Source organism: Pseudorca crassidens, chromosome 19 (genome assembly GCF_039906515.1).
Source record: "Pseudorca crassidens isolate mPseCra1 chromosome 19, mPseCra1.hap1, whole genome shotgun sequence".
Classification (NCBI taxonomy): Eukaryota; Metazoa; Chordata; class Mammalia; order Artiodactyla; family Delphinidae; genus Pseudorca; species Pseudorca crassidens.
Window position 1 is genome coordinate 4,662,168 of NC_090314.1, and position 22,198 is coordinate 4,684,365.

Sequence of the window (22,198 nt, forward strand, 5' to 3'; positions counted from 1 at the left end):
AGGGGGAGGGCTCTGGGGGGGGAATTTCCTTATTTTCTCCCAGCATTTCCCCCACCATAACTCCCCTCATCTGTTGTGTTTACTGCCAATAACTTTCCTAGCTGATGACCTGAGTTTTAGAGTTCTTCCTGGACCGAAATCACCTTGTTAAAGAATTACAAAATTAACAAGCTCAGAGTGAAACATGAACATCGCCACCCCCCACGACAGACACTCCCGACAGGGAAGGAGAACCTGTCATCCCGCTGGACCAGCATCCTCATCACCTCACAGACCCTCCCCTCTGTGGAAGGCACCCTGCCCTCGCGAGGATCCCCAGATCAGCCGCCCGCCCTGTGGTTCATTCTCAGCGCACAGCCCGCTCATCCACCATCTTCACAGAAACCCTCCAGCTGGAACAGAGGCAGGCCCGTTGGGCCCCCATCAGAGCCTCTGGCCGCAGCTCGGTGTGCCAGGCAGAAGTCCTGTTGTCGCCCAGACGACACTCTGGGCAAAGGCACCTGTGACCTGCCCCTGCCCGGCCCACCATCTCCCTCTCCGACCTCGCCCTGCAGCAGGGGTGGGGCCCAAGGGCAGCAGGTGGGAGAAGGGGCAGCTGGGTGGGCCTCAGTGCTTCAAGACGAAGACAGGGCTCCACGTGCCATCTCCTGTTGAGGGACCGAGGGGAGGGCGCTGGCTTACGTCCCCGGGAGAGGGCCCCTACGTGCCGCCATCAGCAAAAGAGCCGGTCTTAGGACGCCAGGGCCTGCAGGGGTCCCCTTGGCAAACCTGGGGTTGAGGTCCCTCCCACCCAGGACGGGCCGAATCCCTGCTGGTCCACCTCAGCGGCTCTCGTACAAATAAACAAACAAGCAGGGAACCTGCAAAGTGTCCATTTGTCCGTGTGTCCCTGAAGCCCTTCCCCTGGGGATTCTGAGGGTGGTTTCAAAGCTTCTGCTCTTGGGCTCCTGCCCCAGCCCCCAAGGGGGTGGCAGGTCTGCTAACCTCACCTGCTTCTCAAAACTTGCTGCCTGCCGCTTGGCCGGGGGAGTCCAGCCAGAGACACCTGCGCACCGAGAAGCATAAAAGTGCATCAGCAGAAAGGAGAGGCTGGAAGGCCGAGGGGTGAGCAGGGCCGGGGCTCCAGGCGCGTGTGTGGGATGAGCAGCTCGTGGGCCCAGGCCCCGCCCAGCAGTCTGGCTGGCCAAACCCCAGCCCTGGCTTTTTTCTCTTTGGAAATTATTTGCCAGGTCTGCCTTTTCCATCTGTGAAATGAGGCCACTGAGGGTTGGTACGAAGATCTAATGAAGTAATAAATATTAGATTGCCACAAACCTTGAACTACAAGGGTCAGATCAATCCACAGGGAAAGGACGTCTGAAAGCAGGTGCCCAGGGCTCGGCCACGGCGGCGGGGCTGGTCCTTTCAGAAGGTGTCCAGACAGAGCCTGAAACTGGGCCTCGCCCCAAACCAAGCCTAACAGAGAGGAGCTGCAGGCTGCCCACCGCCCACGGCTGGGGCTGTTCAAACAACCTCACGCCCAGTAACTCATTCCGTTCTCACCACCACTGACCAGCTCCGAGCCGGACGCAGACAGGTGTGGAGAGGTTAGGGATGGAGAGTGCCCAAGGACGCACCGCTCTGCACAGGAGTCCGAGACCAAGACAGCTGCACCCAAGGAAACGGAGAACAGCCTGCAGCGAGCAAACCCTCAGAGACAGGACAGCCTGGGAGCAGGAGGGCGAGGGGAAGCCCCAGGGCTCCGCCATCGCTGCCGCAGCCTCCGCTCAGATCCACGCCAGGAGGCTGTTCAGAAAGGACAGCACGTTCACAACTGGCCGAGCGAGGCCCTCTGTGCAAGGGGAGCTGGAGGCTCTGCCGGGCGCTCTGCTCTGCGTGGGTCCGTGCTGCCGGCAGCTCCCAGCCTCGCCTCCCTCCTCCACAGCAGTCTGGGCACTGACCCCTGGGCACTGACCCCTGTGACCCTTCACCTGTTTGGCTCTGCCTTGTCCACAAAAGCCGAGACTTCAGGGACCGACTGTCATTTCCCGCCGTGCGGTGCTTCCCCAGGCGGGTCGCTTCTGATGTGACTCCCTCTGATTCCGGTGAGGACGATGCCACCTTGACCCCTCTCCCCAAGACAGCATTCTGGCCAGGGCTGTGACAGACAAGGCGGAGACTTGGGCAGGGCCCAGGACTTCCATGGCTGAAGACCCAGGGCCCAGGACCCAGTGTCAGTTGTCTCCCGGCGTGCAGAGGTGGATACGGATGCTCCTAGGCTGCGCCCGTCAACGGAGGGAAGACACCAAGCTCTCTGGGCGGCAGCCAGTCTCCCTGGAACAACAGAACCACACTCTGCTCCCGCAGGAGTGAGGACTGCCCACAGAAGCTACAGGAGGCGCACGGTGCAAGCGGCAAATCTTCCTCCGTCACCTCAAGCGCTTTTTAGAGCCAAGTCAGTGACTTCACACCCACGGTGCCCAGCTCGACTCCCCTGCTATTTACCTGTGGGGACTGAGGTGACTGGGCCCGAACAGTAACCCCCTCTCCGGGCTCCTCTCCTGGACCCCAGGAGGGGCAGAAAGACACCCCCCCTTGAGGAGACGGGCATGTGGGAAGCATCCCACGGGCCCGGCGCAGGCGCCATTAAGGCGAATCCTCACAGCAGGAACGGCCACTCGGCACGCTCACAGATTAGCCCCGTGTGCATCTGTGCACCCGCCACCTTCCAGGCTCGCCTGAGACCCGGTGTCAACCCGTGAATGTGTGAGCTGGTTTCTCTCTTTTTTATGAAATAGATGATACAAAATCAAAAGATACACGTGGAAACATAAAGCATTTGTTTATTATTGCTATAATCAAGGCAAAATCTCTTAAAACAATTGGCCTTGATAATGGAAATATAATCAGAACCATTAATCACGAGTTTACAGTTTGTTCTTCTCTGCTGTTCAGACTTCACGGTCTCACACATACCTCCTATCACCTGACCTTTGTCGTACAAGAAGCAGAAGAATGCACTTGGAGGTCACAAAGCACAGCCCGGCCACTTCCCTAGGTACTGACTGCAGACCAAGCACTTCCTCGCTGTGAACCTGTTTCATCCTGTGTTTAAAAAACAAGCGGGAGAGGGGAGGAGGGACCGGAATGTACCCACCCCCTCGGAGGATCAGTGAGATGACACGGGCGGTAACTGAGAGAACATACAAGAAACTGCCCTTTACACTCGAAAAAATCATACAAAATGGAGTATCACCAGTGACAGTGCTTATGGCCCCTGCAGGGAGGGCAGGAAGCCGCCGCACAGCCCATGCTCCTGGCAGCCTGCAGGACCGTCACCGAGCATCTGAAACCCTGGGGCAGGGCGACAGGTGTTAACCACCAAGGCTCCAAACTCACTGAGGAAGGACCTGGCCTGACAAGCCACATCACAGGGACCCAGCCTCACCCTAGAAACACCTGGTCAGTTTTATTTACCTTAATATACATCTGTACAGGCAATAATAAAAAGGCTATGTCACAACAATTCAGTGAGTTTTACCTAGTTTCATGAATAATGCATGCAGTTACAAATAAGAGGTAGAAACACTGTATTAAAGACCTAAAAATATAAACATCATATAAATAAATGTTCAAATTAACTGCTGGAATTTCATACAGATAAATAAAGTAAAAATTACATTACTTCGTCAAAGTAAAGAAAAACCATGTTTTTGTTTTTATCAGTACACTAAATTAATGCCGAAGAGCTTCTGTGCAATTTGTCAGAGTTCAGGTTACATTATCTAAAAGGATTAAAACTGGAGAATGGTTTATTCAAGTATTCAAGCAGGTAAGTAAGAGGAACGAAATAACCTACCACGTAGGCACCATCTCTTGAGGGGTGTTAAGTGCCCACATTCTCCATGACTAGCTACCTGGTGAACTGTCAGGACTAACAGGAAAATGCACACAGGCTGGAAAGAGCTGCCCATTTTCCTAAGAGAAAACATACCTCATTTTTCACTAACTTCATGTAAAATTCCACATCACTAATAAGCCTTTAAGTCACCAACTTTGTTTTGGCCCTATTACAATTCTTGAGAGTATCTCTGGATTGACACTTGTTCTAATACTGCCCCAATAAACCTAGCCTTTAGTAAGCCTAGAGGTCATAGGCATGAATGCACATTCTGCATGCACAGTAAAAAATGCAAACAAAAGCAGACAACGAGCAACTTAAAAATATCACTGAGAAAACCTGTAGGTGTAGATGAATAGGCTAAGAAAATGCAAAGGTTCACACAACACAAATTTTTTACCACTTAAAAGTCCACGAGAAATCACCTGTGAATTCTGGAAAGGGTACGTGTATATAATCAAGTAAAATATTTTAAACAAGTCCATTGTGCCTCAGTTAGTTTTAAATTGCAAAATCCAATACACAGTTGTTTTAATAAATTAGTGCAATATGAAAGATTTTGGAAGATTATTAATATGTGTCCATATTAGATCAAATTGAAGATTTCACAATCTCTTCCAAGAGACGCCTTTCACTCCTTAAGCTATTTCTTCCTGAGCTGTTTATGGACGCGTGCTCAGACTCAGATAAACTTACCCCGAGTATCAAACCGCCTGGATGAGACGTGGCTTTTTACTTTTTCGCCTCAGTGAACATGTGGAACCCCACACTTTGCTCTGGTGACTGGCGTGAAGAGCCACTCATCGTTTCATTCCTAATTACCCTTAAGAATAACTGTACTGACAACTCTAGTTCTAAGGTACATTTATTTACCAAGTTCAAACTGAAAGCCAAGTGGAATACTCTTGTTTCTGCTTCTACAAAGAAAAAGGGAAGGGGTGACTTCTCTGATAAGGCAGGTAGTTCTGGGGTTGTTTTTCCTTTTTGAAATCACTGCTTGCTCTTTGGTGGTCACCGTGTAGGAACCTACAGTTTCCTGGGGGTGGGGCGACAGGATCCAAGCTGTGCTCCCAAAGGCATCGCCTCACACCCACCACTAGTCCTGGGGGCAGGCCTGCTGCTGCTCACAAGGTTGAGGTGCTGTAGCAGAGTGCCGACAATCTCCTTTCAATACGAGATTTATCTAGAAATAAAATAAATTCATAATAAAAATCATTTATATTTTCAAAACCAAGGTAAGAAGAACCAATGAAAAAGAATCTCTCACCCTCCACCTACACCCTCACCTCTGTTCTATCTTTGCCCCAGAGTTAACAGTTCTGAGTATTTTTTCTTCTTTCTGCCTGGTAATCGTCTAGCTTAGCGCTGCACAGTGGTAAAAGCTAGATTAGCACGTCAAATGAAGAACATTTAGGTTTTAACAGCTAGTTCGCTCACAATTGCAAACTATCTTAGAACTGCCAGCCCCTTGTGGCTCTTCAAAATGTGGTATGACCACACCTCCTCCTCAACAAAAAACATCATTGGTCTTATATCTGACAAGTGGAAACACCATCCTGGTACCCTACCAGTGTCCACACTCCGTTCTGTACACCAAATCTGCAGTACACAGGGTTTTCACAGGGCTCTTCGGTCACTAAGCCAACGAGGATTAAAACAGCTGCCTTTCTTATTGTTTAATGATAAAAGCAAAGGTCTCTGCATACACAAACACACCCACCAATACAGTCACGCAGTGTAGAAATCTAAAGACTAATGACAAAAGCCAACAGCTCTGTACAAGCAACCTCTCTAATCCTCGCAACAGCTCGGCAAGGCAGGCATCGTTCCTCATCTTGTAGAAGAAGAGACGGGGACCACAGAAAGGGTGAGTGACTTGCCCGAGGTTGGGAAGCCAAGATGCAACCCTCAGGCTGCACGGTTCCAAACTCCACGCTCTGTCTACTGCACCAGGAGGAGACAATGAAAGTGCAACCAACACGCACACTGCTTTCTAAGTCAACTCACATTTGTGTACATTTTCAATATCTGCCGGGTCCTGGAGAATCTTAGTTAAGCCTTCCAAAAGAAGGGCCGCCTTATGATAGCGATAAACAATATCTTCAGTCTGCTGGAACATCTCGTCCAGGGCTGCAGCCTGAACCTGGAACCAGTCAGCAAAAACAAGAAGATTCTCAGCTCTTCCATGAAAATACGAATCCATTCAGGCAATGCAGCTTTAAATGGAGTCTGTCTAAAATTAATACGTTTCGACAAAATGATATAATCTATTGGGTGAGCGACATAAAAGAGCTTCTTGACAAAAGAGTTACTCTGCATTCAAACATAACCTTCTTGAACTCAGAGATTCCTAACTCATGATATTTGCACTTCTAAACTGGCTCTTCTATGACTTCACTAAAAAGTTTATTTTAAACTTACACTTCCACACTAGTAACCTGGCATTTCCCTAAAGTAGATCTTGTTACAATGAAATAATTAAATGACGTTAAAAGCCACTTATCAGCTTTTCCTTTTAGTTACAGAATTTTCTGGTGTGTGGGATTCATTCATTCAGAGGTATTTACTGGGCACCTGCTGAGTGTCGGCCCAGAGTGCACGATGAAGGTGAGCTCACAGTCCAGAGGGAGGCGTGGGCTGTGAACTCCAAGGGGTACCTGGCATCACAGGAGGAAGCCCCGGATGGTACGGAGCACACGCGAGAGGCACCTAACCCGACTATGGAGGAAGTGGTTAGGGAGCGCCTCCAGGAAGTGATGCTGAGGCAGAGCCATAGGAAGCAGGAGCGAGCTGGGCAGGGGGAGAGGTGGGTAGGGCTCCCCAGAAAGACGGGCATGGTGTCATTCACGGGGTTATGAGCATTTGTTTCCCCAACAGCATCCTGATTTTCTCTTTAATCATTCACTGCCCAGACTGTCAGTAATCCAGTATCCTAATTTACTTGTCAGTATGCTCTGTCTCTTTCAAAGAGTAAAGCCACATACAATATGATAAATAAAATGGACACAGAAAATCCAAGTCCTGAAAAGGAAGGAGAGAAATAACTAAATATAAGTTGAGTGTCTCCAAGCTTGCTCAGCAGCCAGGGCACAAGGAGAGACTTGTTGGAGGCACGTGGCTCTGTCATCAGAAGAGACAGAAGCACCCTAACTCCGTACAAGAGGACGTCTTTCCTGGCACAAATTTCTAAAAGAAAATCTGTCTTATGAAGTCTTAATTCGGTACAAAACAATACAATGCATATTATTCATATCAACAGTTTAGGGCAATATAATGTATATTATTCTCATCAACAGTTTATATTCCCAAACTATTTTCATACGCCTTTTTATTATGATGGCTTTCAAAATAAGACCAAGGGGGTAATGTAACAGTACAATTCAAAGTACACAAATTTGAGAGGGAAAAGGAAGCTCAACTATGTTAATATGGTAAAAACTATACGGTTGGTCAGTAATTAAATTTTTCCCCACTTAATTCCTTCTTTGACAGTCCCTAATTTCATGTTTCCTTCAGAGCAATTTTTCCTCGAAGATACAGAAAACAAATTATTTCCACTAATATAACCAGAGAGTTGGAAAAGTAGATTATACTTTGTGTGTCTACACTTAAGTAAGGTCAGTTGTGGAATCTGAGCACGTGAATTTCTGCAGATTGGGTAATAAAAGCAGTATTTTTGTAATGTTTTATCAAGCCAAATTCCTTAAATAATAGAAAATGAAGAAAGAGATCCAGTGAAAGCTCTTAGATGCAAACTATAAAAAGATTAGATCATGCCTAATGTTAGCAATTTTTAAGAGGTATGGTAAACTTTTACCAAATGTGGTAGGTAACCAACATAACTTATGTTTGTTGCATGTTAATTAAGTGTAATCACTCCTTCAGGAAGAGGTACCACAATACCTGGGACTTGGGAGTGGTGGGGCATAAATTCTTTTTAAAAGGATGATGTCAAGTAGGTGTGCACTTCAAAAGATGCTCTTAGGGAACTTCCCTGGTGGTGCAATGGTTAAGAATCCGCCTGCCAATGCAGGGGACACGGGTTCGAGTCCTGGTCCAGGAAGATCCCACATGCCGCGGAGCACCTAAGTCCCTGCGCCACAACTACTGAGCCTGCACTCTAGAGCCTGTGCTCCGCAACAATGAGAAGTCACCACAATGAGAAGCCCGCGCACCGCAAGGAAGAGTAGCCCCCCAGCTCACTGCAACTAGAGAAAGCCCACACACAGCAACGAAGACCCAACGCAGCCAAGAAAAACAAAAAACAAAAGGTGCTCTTAAAGACAAGTAGTATTACTATGCAATATTACACCTTAAAAAGGGTTACCATTTCTACAGCACAATTATAGATGAGTTTCTCTGCTGTTACGCTGTTGATTTCATCAATAAATCTCTGTTTGTCAGAGAAGAAGCGATTCAGCTTTTCTGTAAGTTTCTTGCACATGCTGATGCAGAATTTATATCGTTCATTCAGATTTTTGACAACTGGAAAAAAATTGAAATGAGAATTTTAATTTTCCTCCAGAAACAGAGTCATGGTGACAAGCAACTTTCCTGCTAATTTATGGAAAGCGACACTAAATGATCACTGAAAAAAGTGACTGGAAATCATTCTTCCACATGTTCTCTCTCTTAGTGAAGACTGAGAATAAAGTAATTCTGACTGCTCTCTGTATCGGCTAAATGGCAAAACCAAAAAACAGAAAAGCCAGCATCTTTTCCCATTTAAGCATGCTTAATACCATGGTGACCCCTCACCAAAAACTCCCCTTCCCAGTGTAAGGGGAAAAGCAGCCCCGTCACGCTCCGCTTGTACCTTGTTTCACACCCGTGGACGGGCTCAGCTTCCCGGACTTGATCTGCTCTTTGGCGAGATGCAGAGAGGCTGCCAGCAGCTGTGCGGCCTTCATGTATAACACCAGCTGTTCCACCCGCCTGCACCCAGAGACAGCAAGCAGAGCGTTAGCCTGCGAACCGACAGGCCAGTGCCCCATCACAACAGTCTCTCTAAGGGAACATCATTCCCCTTGACACTTTTAGTGCACGAACACCTCCTGAAGGGAGAAGGGCCGGCATGGAGAAAGACATGTGTACTTTGAATACAATGGGTGCACTCAGATAAAAATACAATCTCTTTATCATCAAATATCTTAACAGCACAATTTACAGGAAAGGAAACACCAAGGCTGCAGAACCTCCAAGTCTTGGCTCACACAGTGAAATCGAGCACAATGAGTTAACTCAGAGACGCCCATGACCTTCAGTGGATGACACGGCCCCCAGCTTGGACACCAGTTTACAGAGGGCAGGAAGCCTCTGGAGATGGACAGCAAGGGGGCACCTACCCCCAGTCTTTGCTCAGCTGGCTGATCTGGTCCACCACCGCGCTCTCCTGGATCTGGTACAAGGAGACCGCGGACGCGCAGAGCCCTGGGTCTCCCCCGCGCACGGCCGTCAGGTCCAGCACACACTCCGTGAACAACAGCATTGCGTTCAGGTGGCGGAAGGTGTCTGTGTGCTCTCGCTGCGGCAAAGCCAATCATCTTAGAAACTTGCAGGTTAAGGAGAGGCGCACACTCATTTCTGCACATAAACTGTGGCCACTGCTAATGTTTTCTATACTTATGAATGTCAGAATGATCAAAGGAGAATGAAAGTTTTAAATTCCAGAAAACTGTGAGAAAAATAAACACAAATGAAACCAAACAAGAGTGTGTCATATGTTTGTGTGTATGGATGTACGAGAGCACCCACAAAATTCAGCCTCAAAGATATGAGGTCATTGTACTTGCACCAGGAAAAAAATGAAACACGGAACAATTAAATCAATATACATGAGACAGAAACATGACAAAATAGAGACCAAGATATAGGAATGTAAGGATATTCTGTGCAGTAAACCACACTTCTTGATAGTTTAATGAATTCTACTGACTTACAATTTCAGAGACACTTTTTTAATTTCTGGTGGCTCTTCAGTTAACAGTGATTCCTAATACCAAGGCTCTAAATTTTGTGATCTTTTCAGTGAAAGAGTGGAGTATAGATAGACATAGTAGCAGCGCATTAAAAATGGGTACTCTAAAATTTATGTTCTGAGGTTTGTTTTTAGCTATAAATGTATTTTGAAATCTCAAATAAGACTAAGCTTCTCACTCTCCTTTTATGGTTAAAAAGGGATGAGAATCAGTGTACTAAAGACAGAAGAATAAACCAATCAACTTTTGAAAGTCTCTCTGCTCTATGACAGCATATCAGACTATATGTTCCAATACATATTGGAACATAATTTATGCCTAAGTTGATGGAGACTGAAAAAACTCTGAAGATTGCTTTTCCAATCTTATACATATTCTCAAAATTACAACTTAAACTTACTACAGAATCACTATTAAAATTTTGCATGCAGTACTTTATAACTTTTATGTGAAATACTTAATTTTCCTTCACACACAACAGAAATATGGAAAGAGAATTTGTTCTTTAGTTGACCTGGAGGAGGTGCAGTCTATGGAACACTGTCCTAGAGTCGACACTGAGGAATTAGCTAGCAGAGGCTCTGGAATCATAAAATTCACCTCTATTCTGCATTTGTGCTCAGCACACTTCACGTTCTGATGTGTTTTTCCCTGGAGACCTGGCTCCGTGGAGGGAAAAGGTACTGGTGGACACACGCAACTGTCCAGTCTGCCGGGCAGCTTTATTCCTCAGCGTTACTGACTGATTTGGTATCTTAATTTATTTTTTTAAACCTAAGTTTAAGTGTATCATTTTTATCTTATGAAGAAAAGCAAGCTTTGAGAATAAAAAGTTACGGTTTTAGGAAAAACATTATGTTTTAAAAGTCCTGTAAGTAGTAAATAAACTTCAGATAAAGAAATTAAGAATACAAAATCTGTATGCATCACTTCCTGTCAACCAAAGCTTGCTATGAATGAGTGTCACTGTCAACATTATTCTGAAAATATATGAGCAATGTTCCAAATAGGAAAGGTTAGGGGGATTTTGTCCTCCCGTCACCAACACTCTCCTCGGGGTCCCCGTAAGTGACACGTCACAGGGTCTCTTCCCACCTCCATCAGCGTCTCCTCGGGCAGTTCAGGGGCTTCAAAGGCGACGAGCCCCTCCAGGCTGGGGGGTGAAGCACCACAAGGCGCGTGTCTCAGGCTGGGAGCTGCCTCTGCTCCCAGAGGGGGAGACCCCGAGCACAGCCCAGGCGGGGAGCCCCCAGACACACGGCCCCCGGTGGAGCCCAGGGAGCCTCCGGAGCCGCTGGAGCCCCCTGTGGAGACGGGCGAGGAAGCGTTAAAAGGAAGGCCCCCGACCCCTCCCTGAGCACATGAACAGGCTTTATCTTCCCAGGCTCACCTTCATTCCTTACAGAATCAGCACAGCTACTTTTAAATTCTGTTTTAAACAAACTTCTAACATACACATTTCTCCCTGCTGCTCCACAGTCCTCACGGTGATAAAACTCAGCGGATGTGTACGCTTCACTAAAATTATACCCCAATGCTTATGTGGGGGCACTTATACTATTTCTGATTTTTTTAATGCCACCAATAACATTGTAATGAAATCCTTCCTTCTATTGAGTTATTTGTGATAAATACTTTATAAGACCACTTTGTTGTAAGTGGCCTTATAAACAGAATGGGATTACCACAGATCAAATATTACTATAAATATTTTTATAGCTCTTTGTAAGACTTGCCACGCTATTTTCTAAAGCAGCCGTGAGTGAGTGCAGAGATCCCACTAAGCCTCAACAACACTGGGCATTACATTTTTTAAATGTTGGCTTAGTTAACAGGTATAAAAAGTTATTTTCTCAAAGTGGTATTTTCTTATTATTGAATACTCTTAATAATCCTAAAATCAAGATTATTATTAGCTCTTTTTCCACTCTCATTATCTATTTATATCCTTTGCTTATTAATCTACTTGTATCTTGATTAGTAACTGATTTAGCATAAGAGAACTTAAGGGACACAAGGTATAATATATGATGTCAAATGATAACTCAAGTCCAATCTAAATACTTTCTTAATTTTTGGTACCAATTACCTATTTATAGACTATGGCTGATAAAACCAATCTATCAGCCTATCCAGAAGTAGGATATAGGATTAAGTGCAAAGATTGGGACTCAAAGTACCAAAAAAAAGGTGAAACCTAGGTTTCTAAAAAAACCCACAAAACCAAAAATAAACAACAATCTATCATTTTCAAAAAATTTACTGGATGTACTAACATAAGCCTTCAATATAAGCTAAGAAGCACCAACATGCATAGCTGCTTCACTGTGACGTCACATTCATGTAATAATGTTATAAAATTACATATATATTATTACAAATATATAACCTAGTACCTTTTGTTTTGCAGATTTTTTTTTTCCCCACAAGTATTGTCTCATTTACTCTTTTTTTAATTTTTTGGCTGCACAGCGTGGCATAGGGGATCTTAGTTCCCCGACCAGGTACCGAACCCATGCCCCCTGCCGTGCAAGCGCAGAGTCTTAACCACGGGACTGCCAGGGAAGTCCCCTCATCTACTCTTCATAACCCTTTAAGGTAAAGTAAATCGTTATCTCCACGTCATTGGTAAAAAAAACTACGTCACACCATTAAGCCATTATCAGAATCTGCACACCAAACACGAGCGCAAGGCGGAACTAAGACAATCCTCACCTGAGGTGGTTCTTGTCCGAAGGACTATGTGGGTACAAGCGGGGGTCGCAGCCCTGTGTGGAGGAGACCCTACCGTGAACAGCACAGCCCTGGGACTCGCTGCTGTTCCCACAGAAGGAGCCCGTGCAACACCACAGGCTCCTGCAGGGGCTGCAATAAAAAGTTCACCAAATGTGTCATGTATCAGAGGGTGGGTTTTATAGGGACACCTTTACTTTTATATTAGATTTGGGTTTTTTACAATAAGCATTTATTACTCTTAAAAACAGAAAATTCAATACAGATCTCCATTAAAAATATTTTATGGTAATCTCTTCACAGCTGTGAATCTCCTTTTCCCCAAGGCCTACAATTCAGTTACTTCTACGTGAATTGCCGTCACACCTGAGGATAATGTGAAAAGGTGGAAACCAAGAACTGGGAATAAATATGTGGGGAAACAACCTGATTTAAAAAATGGGCAGAAGACCTGAATAGTTATTTTTCCAAAAAATATATATGGCCAACAGGCACATGAAAAGATGCTCAACATCGCTAATCATCAGGCAAATGCAAATAAAAACCCCAATGAGACATCCTCACACCTGTCAGAATGGTCATCATCGAAAAGACCACAAATAACAAACGTTGGTGAGAACGTGGAGAAACTAAGAGCTAAGCTGTTTTTGTTTTTGCTTTTTTTATAAATTTATTTATTTATTTTTGGCTGTGCTGGGTCTTCGTTGCTGCACACGGGCTTTCTCTAGTTGTGGAGAGTGGGGGCTGATGTACAGGCTTCTCACTGCGGTGGCTTCTCTTTGTTGCGGAGCACAGGCTTTAGGTGCACAGGCTTCAGCAGTTGTGGCTCGTGGGCTCTAGAGCGCAGGCTCAGTAGTTGTGGCGCACGGGCTTAGTTGCTCTGCAGCAGGTTGGATCTTCCCGAACCAGGGCTCGAACCCATGTCCCCTGCATTGGCAGGCGGATTCTTAACCACTGTGCCACCAGGGAAGTCCCTAAGCTGTTTTATAGCTTATATTTTCTTAGAAGAAAATATAGAGTTAGGCATTTAAGAAGGGGTATCTAGGGAAACTCAAAGACAACAGGGAAGACAAAGACACCAGAGAAAAGTTTACCCTGATACCTATGGCTACAGCAAACACTAAACACAGCCTAACTCTTAGCCAGATAAACATAAAAAACACCTCACACTATTTAACTCAATTCTATGTCCAGTAATATCATTTCTGGCTTTCAACAAAAATTAAAAGGCAAGCTAAAAGGTAAAAACAGCTTGAAGAGATAGAGCAAGCACTGAACCAGACTCAGATACAGCATGCATATTGGACTTATCACACCAGAAATTATAATAACTTTGATTAATGCTAAGAACTCTAATGGAAAAAATAAACAACATGTAAGAGCAAATGAGTAACAAAGCAGAGAGATGGCAACTCTAAGAAAGACTCAAAGGAAATGCTGTAAGTCAGAATCACTGACACAGAAATGAAGAATGTATTTGATGAGCTCATCAACAGACAGGACATGGTTAAGAAAATCAGTTAGCTTGAAGATATGTCAATAGGAACTTCCAAAACTGAAAAGCAAAGAGAAAGAAGAATTAAAACAACAACAACAAAAATCCCAGAATATCCAAGAACTGTGGGACAACTACAAAGATATAATATATGTGCAACAGGAATATGAAAAGGAGAAAGAGAAAGAAACAGAAGAAATATGTGAAGTAGTAATGTCCAAGAAATTTCCAAAATAAATGCAGAACCAAACCTTCCAAGTCCAGGAAGCTTAAAGAACACCAAGCGGTTAGAATGCCAAACAATCTACACCTGTGCATTTCATCTTCAAACAGCAGAGAATCAAAGAAAAAGTCCTGAAAGAAGCCAAAGAAAAAAAGCACCTCATTTATAAGAGGAACGACGGTAAGAATGACACGAGACTTCTCTTCAGAAACCATGCCAGCAAGATGACAGTGGAGTGAAATATCAAGCCCTACAGCACAGAAACCATACTCGGGTGTTTGCTGGTCTAGATACTTCCTCCTTTGGAGGCTCATGGGAGAGACGGTAAAAGAATGACAGAGAAAACAAGAACAAAGAGGCTCCAATACTGACTCAAATTTAAGTGGACATCATAATCACGTGGGGAGCTTGTTAAAGACACAGATTCCTAAACTCCTTTCCCAGAAAACTTGATTAAACAAGCCTGGGTTAGGGTCTGGAGCCAGCCCTTTGTTTTCATTTTTTGATAAGCAGTCTGAAGTAATCCAGATGTGGGTCCATGGACATAAAGTTCCCTGGAACAGCTATGAAAGAGCCAGGGATCTCAGTGACCTATGGTTCTTTATAGGTTGGGCTTGCTGTATAAGAGATGCTCAAGAGTTCGTATGTGTAAGGCAACTTTGGCCAGAGTTATCCTACTGATAAAAAGCAATCTTGGTCAGCATCTAACTTCTCACTCATGGGCTGCCGATCATCAAGACACTGAACATGTCCCTATCTTGACAGGCTCCTAAGAACTTCGATGAGATGACAGGGACTGGATGAAGCAATCTGGTCAACAGGTTCGTGAACAGTCACCAGAAGTAGATGGGCAGAGTAATTACCCCCACGCCCAAGCCAAAGATGCCCACGTCCTGAGCCCTGAAACTTGTAAATAGGCTATGTGACACGGCAAAGGGGAACTAAAGCTGCAGATGGAACCAGGGCTGCTCATCAGCTGAACTTAAAGAGATTATCCAGTGGGTCCAATGTAATCACAAGGGTCCTTTAAGTGTAGACTAAGGGGGCAGAAGGTCTGAGTCTAGACTGGCCATTGCTGGCTTTCACGGTCGAAGGGGCCACAAGCCAAGGGATGAGGGCAGCCCCCAGAAGCTGCAAAAGGCCAGGAAGTGCACCCTCCCCGAGAGCCTGCAGAAGGAACCAGCCCTGCCTACACCTCGGTTTTAGCCTAGTGAGACCCACTGTGGACTTCTGCCCTCCGGAACTGTAAAATAATACATCTGTGTTGTTTTTAAGCTACCAAGCTTGTGGTAATTTGTTACAGCAGCAATAGGAAAGTTAACAAACAGATTACCTGCCTAAAAAGAAACCGGACTTCTCTTACCTATATCCATTGGTCGTTCTGTATTTAAACTGTCCGTGCTGCCCTGATGTCCACCTAAAGGTGTTTTTACTGGTTGATCTGATAATTTCCCAGTACTGACAGATCTAAAAAGAAGAATGATAATAACGTAAATGTATACTTTAAAAAAATCCAGACTTATCAGTAATAAGGGTGATTTAAGCCAAGCCATAAAAGGGTTAAAGGAAAGTCAGAGAACAAGGAGACAAAAAATAGAGACCGAACAATTCAAGGTAGAGATAAACTTCAATACCCAAAATAAACAAAAAGGCAGAAACAGACTACTCAGGAAACTCAGGAAGAGCTCTGGACTCCCACAGGTATAGGCAACAGCTATGGTTTTCAGAGATTCTAAGTGTATGCAGTTCCTTACACGTGTACAGTGTCATTAACCACTGGCATAAACCAGCTGCTAATCGGGTCTGGTTGTTTTATGATAGGAATGGATGCACTGTTACCGTTTCCATGTTTAGGGCTGGAAGGAAATGGCGTCTCTTACCTGCCAAACGCTGCCCTGACCTGCTGCTCGGACTTGTGCCTCTCCCCTCCTTGTACTGAGAGACAGTGAGAGCATCCCCGTGGGTCACTCCCATCCTTCAACTGCCCCTCAGAAGGCCCACGGCGAGTGGCCAAGGCTGGCAGGTTGGAAGACGCTTGCGTTTTCGGGATTTTGAAAGGAGCCGTGGTCTAAGGGAACACATGTAAACTGGTTGTTATGACGTAGGAATGTTCAGAACCGTCAGGCTCATGGCACAGTAGCTGGAGCAGAGACTCCAGACTCTGTCAGTCTTGGATTCAAATCCCGGCTCTTCTGCTTCCAGTCTCTGTGACCTTGACAGTTCATTTACGCTAGGCCTGTTTCCTTTTTTCAGGATTAAACGGGAACGTGTATATAAAGCGTTCAGCAAGTAAAGGACTTACACTTTGCCTGGTACACGGCAGGTGCTGATTAAATTGCAGCTATCCTCTTCCTGAATGCTGCCTATAAAGTACTTGTGATGCTAGTGCATGACCTACTACTGAGAGTTAAGCTGCTCCATGGTATTGCTGCTTCCACATCCACTGTGCTTGGCTATGCGGCCTGCAGGGACCTTAAATTGACACCAGCCCCTCATACAAGCACACGCCCTAGACAGCAGCCCACAGAGTCGCAAATAAATGTACGTTCCGGATACGACTTCCCTGACAAGCCTGGTGATCTCCCCCCGTCTCCCAGGGCCTTCCCGCTGTGTGCCCCTTAGACAAGACCCCCGTGGAACTTATCAGAACCCTGCTCTTTTCGTTTGGATTGACCCATCCAGCCTTGGCCCGGGAACCCCAGAGCACTCCACCCACAGACCCTAATAAAGGCATGTGCCCAGGTCCTGTCTCTCTCTGTACTTTGACTTGACTTCCCCGTGTGGCATCTGGGTGCTTCTTCCAGGACCGGTGAGTAAACAACTTCTCTATTTCAATTTCTCCTGTGGTCCGTTGCTGGATCTCAGCTGACCACCCGGAACAAAATGCCCCAGTTAATAAATGTTAATTTAGCAAAGTCACAACATCTACAAAAGGGCTTAATAAACACACCTTAGTAGGGGAGCCAATGATGGTTGGTAATGGAGTTTTGAAGAACCAGTCGGAACTCCGCGGGGAGGACCCCGCGTGCTTGGTGGGAGAGGTCCCAAGGCTGCCGGGCCGACTGGGCTGGGGGGAGCAGCTGCACCCAGCCCCGGCGTGGGACGGGCACACGGGGTCCGAGTGCTGCTTTCTGAGCTTCTGCTTGCTCTGGTAGATGTCAGTGAGGGTGGAGGCGCTCTGCAGTCTAGCACCCAACAAGAGTGGCTGGGGCGACGGAGGCTGCGGCACGGGAGAGCCTGCCGAGGACACAGAGACAGCGTTAACCCAAAGGGAAGAAGAAGTGCAGGGCAAAAACTGGCGAGTTAAGAAGACACCTCTTCAAGGAGAGTTCCAATGAATGTCTTGTTTCCTGTGAGATATTCCAAAAGTTGTTTACCTGGCAAGAGACATTTTTTGGCATTCTTTACAAACAGTGACAAGCACACTGCCATTGGCCTTCCCAGGACACAGGGGTTAGTGACGACGGGTCTGTCGGCTGTTTTACCAACAGCGGGCACACAACTCAATTAACATAACGTCTAGTCAGCACCACAGAGAGCTAAAGAGCGCGTAAAGCCAACAAAAACAACAAAAATCTACATGGAACGAGATGATTTTCACTCTTTATATCGACATGTATGTGTGTAGTATCAATGTAATTATTCTCTTTTCTCACATAGCAACTAAAAGAAACTTTTCAAGCTAAACTAGAATAGCTCTTTATTCAAAAAAGAATGTTGGAAAGAAAATTAGAACGATAATATACTTTTCCTGGATTTTGTCTAAAAATAACAAGCATACGCATATTTTTGTCAGTTTCACGAAATTCATTTAAAACCTAAAGTGTCCATCTTCTCTACAAAGAAAACACTTGTCCACAGATATTATTGCCTCTTAAGGGGACTCTGGGGGATGGGGTCTTGATACGATGAACAGCTGGCTACAACAAGAGGATTCCCCCCCACAAACCCTGCTGTTGCTGACTTAACATTCACTAAGCCTGGGGCTCCAGTTACAAATTCCTTGGAGTTTCTTGCAAGCTGAACTACCACCAATAACGTTAAAGACACACAAACCTTCTTAGTGGCTGGTAACCATCACCTTTCCCCAAACAGGTAGCAATAAACAGGAGCTCTTGCTGCCAACCACTCCTGGCTTATCTCATCCTAAATCTACCATTTCACTTTTCAGAACTGGGTTCTGCCATACATGTGTGTATACACGTACACATACACAAATAAACACTGACAAAGTGTTATGATCTGGAGAAAGTTAATCAAGCTTTATTTTTAAAGAAACACAAAATATGAAACACTAAACCTAGAAAAGAGTGCTTTTCTTTTCTCTAAAAAACCTGATTGATTTTTTTTTTTTTTTTTGCAGCTGCGTTAGGCCTTTGCTGCTGCGCGCAAGCTTTCTCTAGCTGCGGAGATGGGGGGCTACTCTTTGCTGCGGTGCACAGGCCTCTCTTGTTGCGGAGCATGGGCTCTAGTCGTGCAGGCTTCAGTGGTTGCAGTGCACGGGCCTAGCTGCTCCGTGGCATGCGGGATCTTCCCCGGACCAGGGATCAAACCCGTGTCCCCTGCGTTGGCAGGTGGATTCTTAACCACTGCGCCACCAGAGACGTCCCAAGAGTGCTTTTCTAAGTAACAGAGCATTCCTTTAACTGCCCAACTCCTCAAATGCACATACAAAATTTGACTTATCAAAGTGTGATTTGCGCAGATCTTTTCAGGCATGTATATTTTATATAATAAAGCAAATAAACATCCATTAGTTTTTTTTTATCTGATGCTAACTGGTAGCTTTTATCAAAACCAGTATTAAAGTAATGAAATTTCATTTTCTAGATTGATTTTCATTATCTGTGGGACAACAACCAGAGTTTAGCCAAGTTGTGTAATTCCTAGGACTTAGTCTCATAAAAGAATCCTATACGTAGGCGATAACCAACCGGCAATGATACACTAGAGCACATTAGCATAAAAGACAGGAGAGCAGAGAAAATACTTCACGTAAACTCTGTTGGTTTGTTAAGACTGGAAAAACATATCTTGAATTCACTTACGATGGTATTTAAACTATTAACACTGCGAGTCCATCTCCTACCTGACCAGTTCCTGCTCCTGGATTCCTGGCCCTGAGGATGCCCACAGCAGCACTGACTAAACTGCTCAGGAATGGTGCCAACTGTGAAGAAGGGAAGGGTAAAGCAGGGAGAAATGGCTCACAACTAATATAGCATGGAAAAGGTGACACATGCACAGATCGTACATTACAGTTGACACAATTTAGCGAAGATGTAGTTCAGCTCACATGTCCTAAGCCACAGCGTGCTGGGCACGCTGAGATCAAAGCACCGTAGGACCTGCCCGGAGGGCAGAGACTGGGTAAGAGCCAGGCAAACCTTTGACGGAGGTCTCGGGCGTGGAGCTGCCGGGGCCCAGCTGCTGCCCGTCCACCTGCCGCATTCCCCTCCCACCTGCCGCATTCCCCTCCCACTGAGGTTGCCCCCGGGCTGGCCCAGCCTGACTGTGTGGGTCACGGTGATTCTGGGTGGCTTGTGCCTGGGGACGCTCCTCAGAACTCACTGGCCATCGAGAGCCTGCCCACCCCTCCTTCCAGCCCTCTGCCCCGGGGGTCAGGCCTACAAGGTGGTCAGAAAGGGCGCCCTGCGGTCCCTGCTTCCTACCCGCTCTCCCTCACAGCAGCTGCCCAGGCGCTCCGTGCACATTTCTGCAGCCCCCTTCTTTGCATCTACCGCTGCGAACCCGAATTAGCAAGAGTGGGAGGCGGGGAAGGCTTCCAGGCGCTCAAGTAGACGAGACGCGTGCGTCTCCAGCAGCGGCGGAGCAGTGGGCGACCCCGAGGGAGGGCCGCGTCCCTGAGAGCAAGTGTTGGGGCCTCGTCCGCAAACTCCGGGGAGCCCGGGGGCCTCTGAGGGGGCGAGGACACGCCAAGACTTGGCTTGAATAAGATTTTTCATTTAAGAGTAGTGTCCAAACCACTGCCACAGGGAAGTGGTGACATTAACTTTTAAAAAACATTATCACTGTGGTTTTCGCCTTGTGAACCGAGGATGCTGGGCGAGGCTTCGGTCCCGCTCGCTCCGCCTGCTTCCGAGGCGCGCCCCTCCCTCCCAGTCCTACTCCGGGGCGGAGATGGAGGGGGTGGGGCCTCCCCCTTTGGATGCGCGTGCGTGTGTGTGCGCGCGTGCGTGTGTGCGCGTGCACGCTTGCCCTCCCCGCTCCCGTTCTCCCCCACGTCGCCGCTAGGAGGCCGCTGCTCACGGTCTCTGGATCTCTGTTGCCCTGGCCTCTCTCGCGTGTGTTCTGAAGCGGGAGCGTTTTCTCTTAGCTAAGCCCCTGAAAATGTGGTTCGAGGTCTCCCTGTTGGGTTGGGATTGGCTGTTCTGTGGCCTCCCTGCGTGCCTTGGGCGGCTGTTTTCGAGCTCCCCGTGTTGCTCCCCGCGGTGTCCAGGAGAGGTGGGAGGATCCGCAGTGGAGCTGCCACCCGGTCGCCCCCGCAGCGGGAAGGCCTCTGGTGGACGTAACCCAGCGCTGTCACGTACTCTACTGCCTTTTAATCCTCCTAACTCCTAGTGCCAAGTAGGGTAGGCATTTTATGTACTTTCACCTAGGGTTTCTGAGTTTGTGTTTAGAGCCCAAACCCAGTGGAGATGCTTTTTATCCGCAAGACCCATTTATATCATCCTGTTTCCGACAGCGGTCTTAATGGCTTTATATAGAGATTCTCAAGAGGGAATCAGAGAAGGGTAGGGTTGGAGGGGCGGGATGTGGCTCCCAGTCAGCTGGGACTCACTGCCATCGTGAGCCAGTGTTCCTAAAGGGAGTGTCATGTCGCACTGGTCACAATGAAAAAAGGTTGGAAACAACTGCTATAAATTCTCCTTACCCGAAGGGGAAGGTGAGTAAGGCCTGGAAGACCCCGTGGAGAGTCTTCGTCCGACCGCCTGTACTGCGTCTGCCGGCACCGGCGAGCAGGATCCCAGCCGGGGGAAGCCCATGGGGCTGGTGTTAGACCTTCGTACCGCCGTAGATCTAAAGGGAAAAATAATATTACTCCCTCACCGGCAGGTTCTAGGACTTTATTTCTGTCTTTTCTCCTAAAACTTCCTAACAATATGCCGTGGAGTAGATTTTTTAAACATATGGAACGTAGTGATATGCAACAAACATAAAACCTATAAAATTATACAGAGTGAGGTCTCCCTCCCATCCTTGTATCTGTCTACCTAATTCCCAACACTTCCTCAATCCTGCTCAAAAGGTTACCATTATTTTTAGTTTCTAATGTATCCTTCCAGAGTTCCTTAATTCAAAAACAAGCAAACTGAATATATAATCTTATTTTCATCTTGTTTTAACAAAGGTAATAGATTCCATACCAATCATTTTCAACATTTTTGTCTTAGATCCCCTTTATATTCTTTTTTTTGCGGTACGCGGGCCTCTCACTGTTGTGGCCTCTCCCATTGCGAAGCACAGGCTCCGGACGCGCAGGCTCAGCGGCCATGGCTCACGGGCCCAGCCGCTCCGCGGCATGTGGGATCTTCCCGGACCGGGGCACGAACCCGGGTCCCCTGCATCGGCAGGCGGACTCAACCACTGCGCCACCAGGGAAGCCCCCCTTTATGTTCTTAAAGTTACTGAAGATACCAGAGTTTTTATTTATGCAACTTATTATATCTATTGATTTTTATGGTACTAGAAGTTGAAACTGAGAAATTTTTGTAATTATTAATTCATTAAAAATAATAAACTTATGACACAAGATTATGAAAAATATTTTCCAAAACAAATTATTGAGAAGCATGACATTATTTTGCAAATCTCTAACGTCTGGCTCAAGAGATGGCAGTTGGGTATTCATAACTGTTTCTACATTC

General features: G+C 46.4%; 2 protein-coding genes across 5 annotated transcripts in view; one reads left to right on the forward strand and one right to left on the reverse strand.

Moving 5' to 3' along the window:
• Positions 1-22,198, forward strand: part of LOC137212250 (multidrug and toxin extrusion protein 2-like) — a 352,581-nt gene that overhangs the window by 163,326 nt on the left and 167,057 nt on the right. The gene's annotated exons all lie outside the window — the stretch shown is intronic.
• ULK2 (unc-51 like autophagy activating kinase 2) overlaps positions 2,799-22,198 on the reverse strand; it is a 66,328-nt gene continuing 46,928 nt past the window's right edge. For 2 of the 4 annotated variants that reach the window (XM_067715846.1, XM_067715843.1), the window contains 12 exons: positions 21,205-21,350; positions 19,399-19,479; positions 17,260-17,546; positions 16,190-16,377; positions 15,673-15,776; positions 12,574-12,723; positions 10,954-11,162; positions 9,226-9,404; positions 8,697-8,815; positions 8,193-8,365; positions 5,888-6,023; positions 2,799-5,063 (listed from right to left, as the gene is read on the reverse strand). In XM_067715846.1, the coding sequence (XP_067571947.1) occupies positions 5,005-5,063; positions 5,888-6,023; positions 8,193-8,365; positions 8,697-8,815; positions 9,226-9,404; positions 10,954-11,162; positions 12,574-12,723; positions 15,673-15,776; positions 16,190-16,377; positions 17,260-17,546; positions 19,399-19,479; positions 21,205-21,350 (1,831 nt within the window). In that variant the 3' untranslated portion in view covers positions 2,799-5,004. The remainder of the gene's footprint in view (positions 5,064-5,887; positions 6,024-8,192; positions 8,366-8,696; positions 8,816-9,225; positions 9,405-10,953; positions 11,163-12,573; positions 12,724-15,672; positions 15,777-16,189; positions 16,378-17,259; positions 17,547-19,398; positions 19,480-21,204; positions 21,351-22,198) is intronic. The other 2 variants (XM_067715844.1, XM_067715845.1) reach the window with 2 other exon arrangements.